Raw genomic sequence first — 4,914 nt, 5'->3', positions numbered from 1 at the left:
TCACCTTGACGGCCTCGATGCGCTCGGCGTCGCGCGTACTCAGCCCCAACAGCGTTTGGCCATTCAGGCGGACCTCGCGATCGGCCTCGGACGCGACCAGCATGAGGTCCGCCTCCGACCGGCCCTTGGCCAGTAGGGCCTGGCGGTTTTCCTCGGAGCCCATCAGCAGATCGCCCGGGAAAGGGCACTCGACGGGGATGGTGGCCAGCCGAATGCTCGGTCTGCACGCGGCCGACCCCTGCACCGCGTGGTTGAGGATGCGATGGCTGGTCGTGACCGCGGCAGGCGTATTGAACAGCATGTGGAGGCGATGCATTCTTTTTGGATGCCGCCAAGGCGGAGTTCGGCCGGGAGCGCGGAGAGCACATGGGGGATGGTCAGCAAACAAGACGACAGCCACGCAGGGGCATGGGCATGTAGACATTCACGCGGGCAGAGGCACATGCGCCCACATATATAAATATATATATATGTGTGTGTGTGTGTGTGTGTGTGTGTGTGTGTGTGTGTCCCCGCACCGACACACACACCCACACGGTCAAACAGAAAGAAAGGCAGAAAAATGATGCGCGAGGATCCAGCGAAGAAGGGACTCATACCGCAAGGTCGAGGGGGACACCTCGCACACGCCCAGCGACAATGCCGGCCGGACCATGCGCAGGAGCTTGGCCGGGCCGAGGGGCATCTCATCCAGCTCGCCGCCAGCACCGGGGGCCCGGCCAAGGCAGCCGGCTACCCGTGCGGCCGCCTCCATTGGCGTGTCGGCTCGCGTGATGATGATTTGGTCGCGCTCGCGATCGGCATACAGCGATCCGATGACCACTGCTCCGAGGAAGGCCCCGGTGATGAATGCAAAGGCCAGCAGGGCCGGCAGCCCGCGGCGTAACCTCATGGCGAGGCGATCGGGTGCGGCGAGTCGGGCACCACAAGGCTAACCTGGCCAGAACACGGAGGTGAAGGAGGGAAAGGGCAGACGAACGCCAGGCGGGCCCCTGGTGCTGGGACATATGCACACGCAGTGCGAGCAAGAGCAGGGCTAGGATCGCGCAAGAGGAGAGAAGGGATCGTGTTCCCAGCTCTTGAACAATGAGAGCCGCATCATGGGGGCCCTTTTTTTCCCTTTGCCCAGGCTGGCCAGCAGCTGGAACGTGTGTGTCGCCCGCCCCCGCTCCCCCCCCCCCTCCCCCCGGATTTCCTGTCCGGCCGAGGGGCAAACACTCCGCGGGCCGCCCATGGCAGCCGATCATCACCCCGGGGAGGTGCTCCCGTCCCCCGGCTCAGCTCCTGCACCCCCTCTTCCCCGCCATGACTGGGGGGCATGCGAGACCCCCTTGCCCGCCCATGGGGGGGGGTCAGGTGCAGGGCCGCGCCGAGCGGGTGGGCTGGAATTAATATGCTGCGCAGCCGCCACCAGTGTGACCACAACGCGTGCTCGGCCCTCGCCTGGAGAAACCCCACAATGCAGACAACGCAAATGGTTCCTTTCGCGGTGAACCGGGCAGGCAGGGCCATGGGATCGAGCGGCCAGACGCCAACCCCTGGACCGAGGGGACAGGCCATTTTGCCGGGCTTCCTGTGAGGAACCCCGCTGCCTGCCGCTCGACACTCCCAGGGTGATGTCCTTCGTGAGGGCAAGCCGCTCACGGCAAGCCCCCCCCCCCCCCCCCCCCCACACACACACATACATACACACATGTATCTATGTATATATATTTATCTACGCCTGCGCACAAACATATACAAATGGTCCGGCCCGCCCATACATACGGCTTCCCAGATTCAGGCAGATCGGCGATCGATCCTGGCCCATTCCAACAAAAGAAACAAGTGCTGTGCTCGCTGGCGAGGCGATCATGTCCTCGGTCCCATCGGTATCCATTGCTCCCCTGTCAGGATTTGCCTATGTACCAGCGCCATCGGCGGTCCCCCCCGCGGCCGCGGCACCCGAACTTCAGATAACGTGGCGCGATGGGAGAGCCAGGAGAAGGGGCCCGCCACCAGTGGTATGCGCAAGTAGCCCCCCCCCCCCCCCACACACACACATACAGGAGGACCTGATTTTGTTTGTCCTCCTCCCGTCACACGCGCAGACTTGGCTGGTTTCTTCCCGGCGCCCCTTGTCCCTTCCCCCTTTGCTGCCCCCCCCCCTTCCCCTTCTCTTCTTCTTCTTCTCCTCCTCCTCCGGGGGCCGGCCTGGTGGGATGCGCAATTTTGCTCGCGGCAGAGGACAGGCATATGTGCCTTGCCCGGGCTGCCTTCCTCGGGGCTCGACACCCCCCCTCCCTCCGTTTCCGAGCGCGTGCTTCGCACACAACACCGGGCGCATTTTGACCCCCCCCCCTCCCCGGTCTTTCTTATCCTCGCCTCTCCATATGTCGAATAGAGTCGCAAGACAAGCACGAGCACATTCATGGGGGTTCCCGCCTCCAACTGGCGTTATGACCGGGGGGGGGGGAGGCTAAAACACACGCCGACATACACACACCGACGCATGTGAAGGTACAGACACACGGACACACACAAGCACACACAAGCACACACAAACGGCACTTACACACGGGATATGCAGGCGACAATGCGGCGCCAAGGTAGACGGGGATTTGACCGTGAAAAAGAGACGGTCGCGGGCCGTGCCTGTCGTTCGGTGACCCAAAATGAGGTCCCCTCCGCCCCCCATGTGCTGTCTTCTACTTCTTCCTCTTCTACTTCCTCTTCTTCCTTCTGCTCTTTTCCCCCGCCTCCTCAATCGCCCCCTCCCCGGGGCTGGTTTCATTTGCCTGTCGGCTCCTCTCCGGGGGATGACGTGACCACCGGTCACTGGTATTGGCCGAGGACGAGACAACGGGATTGGAAGGAAAAATAAAATAAAAAGAAACTGGACAAAATAAAAAAACACCACCCCCACCCCCACCGGCTTAGGGGGAATGCCATGAAAAGGGCCCCGGGCTCGGGCTCGGGCCTTCGTACTCAGCAGTGGTAGCGCCCCTGAGGGGGGGGGGGGGGGGTGTGGAGGACGTGCGGAATAAAGAAAGATAAATGAGGCCACCAGGGCGGCCGGCGGCGGGCCGAGTTAACCGGCGCTCGGGTGGGCCGGCCCGATTCGAGGCCCCGGGTTACAACGCCAAAGGGGAAGTGTGGGGTAAAGTCCCTATCAGCATCTTCTGATCACCCGGTTCGGGGCGTTTCACCTGATCCGGGAAAGGCGGTGCGGGTCGGAGGCCCGGGGTGTTCGTGCTGGGCCCCGACAAAAGTGGCGCCCCAGTTTTCGGGGATGGTGGCGATGGATTGGGCTATTATTTTGGAAATGACAAGCCGGAGGCCGATGTGGCCAAATTTCCCCTCGGGGCTCCTCCGGGCATTTTTTCCCAGTCACCCTCTCTCCCGGGCAGGCAGACGCCGCCGCCGGCCGCCCCCCGGCCCGAGCTAAAGGCGAAGTCGTCTTGTTGAGGCGTCTGCTGGCCAGACGGCCGACGCGCGCGGCTCACCGTCAGCCAGGCATGTGGGGCCGCTCTGATGTGGGGGGGGGGGGGCCTCTTTCGTGCGGAGCGTGCGAATCCTCGCACCGAAGGGCGCGCACCCCATAAAACAGCCATCCTGGGTTGCCTTTCTTCGCGGCCCGGCGCCAGGGTTTCCGAGGGCTCTTTCCCTCGCAGCACGGTGGTGCAGGCCGCGTTGGCGCGCGGCTTGTTCGGGGCGCGGTTCGCTCGGGGCACGGCTCCCCGGCCGCGCCCCCCGGGCTGCCTCCTTGGTGCGGCAGCAGCCGCGCCAGCAGCGGTGGCAGCGGCACAGCGACAACCGCGGGGGAGGTCCGGAGGGGGCCTCGAGGCCGGATCTCCGAGCGGGCAGAGTCCCCCGCCCCCCCCCCCCCTGCCGGGTCAGGTGCGCGAGGCCCCTGCGCCCGAGCATGTGTGCCGCGCTTCCTGCAACTAATATTATCCATTTGCCGGGGGCGGGAGCCGGGGCAGACCTCTCTCGCGCGCGCGCGCGCGGGAACGGCCCTACTGCCGGCGGAGACATTCGTGCATGGCGTAGGCTCGAACAATTGGCGCCACTATTCCGGTCCTCTGGGCCTGCTGGGGACGCGGCGCGGGGCGCAAAGAGTCCCCTCTTACCGCGGGGCGGGGGGCGGTGCCCCCCTTCCTCCCGGGGGTGCCCGCCTCCCTGTGCCCCGACGCCCGGACCCTCCGGCCCCGGACCACCACCACCAAGTTGGTCTCGCATTTCCCAGCGGTATTCTTCCCAAGGGGTGTGAGAACTACACGCGCTGCCCGAGGCCGGGGGTTTCGTGGACAGACGGCGTGCCTTGCCTGTGTCCCACTCCCCTGGCCCTTGGCTCTGATGCGCGGTTGCTGGCCTCTCTCTCTCTCGGCCTCCGCCCCACGGCCGCGGCCGAAGTACGGGCACTGGGCAGGCTGCCCGGCGGGAGCGGGCGCCGCCCGGACCCCGCCCACCGGCGCAGGCCGCCAGCCCAGCCTGAGGTCCCAGCACGTCAGTGGTTTCGGGCTTTTTGAGCTGCCAAGGGTCGGCCTGGCCGCGTCTCATTCACGACCTTTCAGCTGAGCGTGAATTCGCTGACAGTATGTAAGCAACACCCCGGGGCCGGGCGGGGGGGGGGGGGAAGCCCCGAGGATGTGGTGTATCCTTCGCCCCGGGTCCGCGGTAAATATATTGCCGGCTCCTGTGAGCACCGGATGCGCAACAAGGGGGGTTCTCCGCGTCCCCACCCTGCCGCCCCTTCCCCATCTCGGCTCGCCCCGGGAGCCGGGGCGGCGGGGGGGGATGTCCGGTCCCCCTCCGGCGCAGGCGCCCCCGGCTGCGCATCGGTCTGCCGGGGAGTGCCGGCGGGTGGTCAGCCGTGGGCGGCTGGGCCCCACCGCACGGGTCGCTGCCCTGTGTCCGTGCCCCCCCCCCCCC

The 4,914-nt window shown here is 65.9% G+C and overlaps 1 protein-coding gene across 1 annotated transcript in view; it reads right to left on the bottom strand.

Annotated features, from left to right (window-relative positions):
• H696_03037 (hypothetical protein) overlaps positions 1 to 892 on the bottom strand; it is a gene marked incomplete at both ends in the record, with an annotated part of 1,051 nt that extends 159 nt beyond the window's left edge. Inside the window, 2 exons of the mRNA XM_009496924.1 lie at positions 40 to 266; positions 600 to 892. Of these exons, the coding sequence (XP_009495199.1) occupies positions 40 to 266; positions 600 to 892 (520 nt within the window). The remainder of the gene's footprint in view (positions 1 to 39; positions 267 to 599) is intronic.
• Positions 893 to 4,914: the final 4,022 nt, after the last annotated feature.

The sequence above is a fragment of the Fonticula alba genome (assembly GCF_000388065.1).
Source record: "Fonticula alba strain ATCC 38817 unplaced genomic scaffold supercont2.4, whole genome shotgun sequence".
Taxonomy (NCBI): Eukaryota; order Rotosphaerida; family Fonticulaceae; genus Fonticula; species Fonticula alba.
Note: the sequence above shows the minus strand (reverse complement) of the source record. Positions and strands in the feature narration are given on the sequence as shown.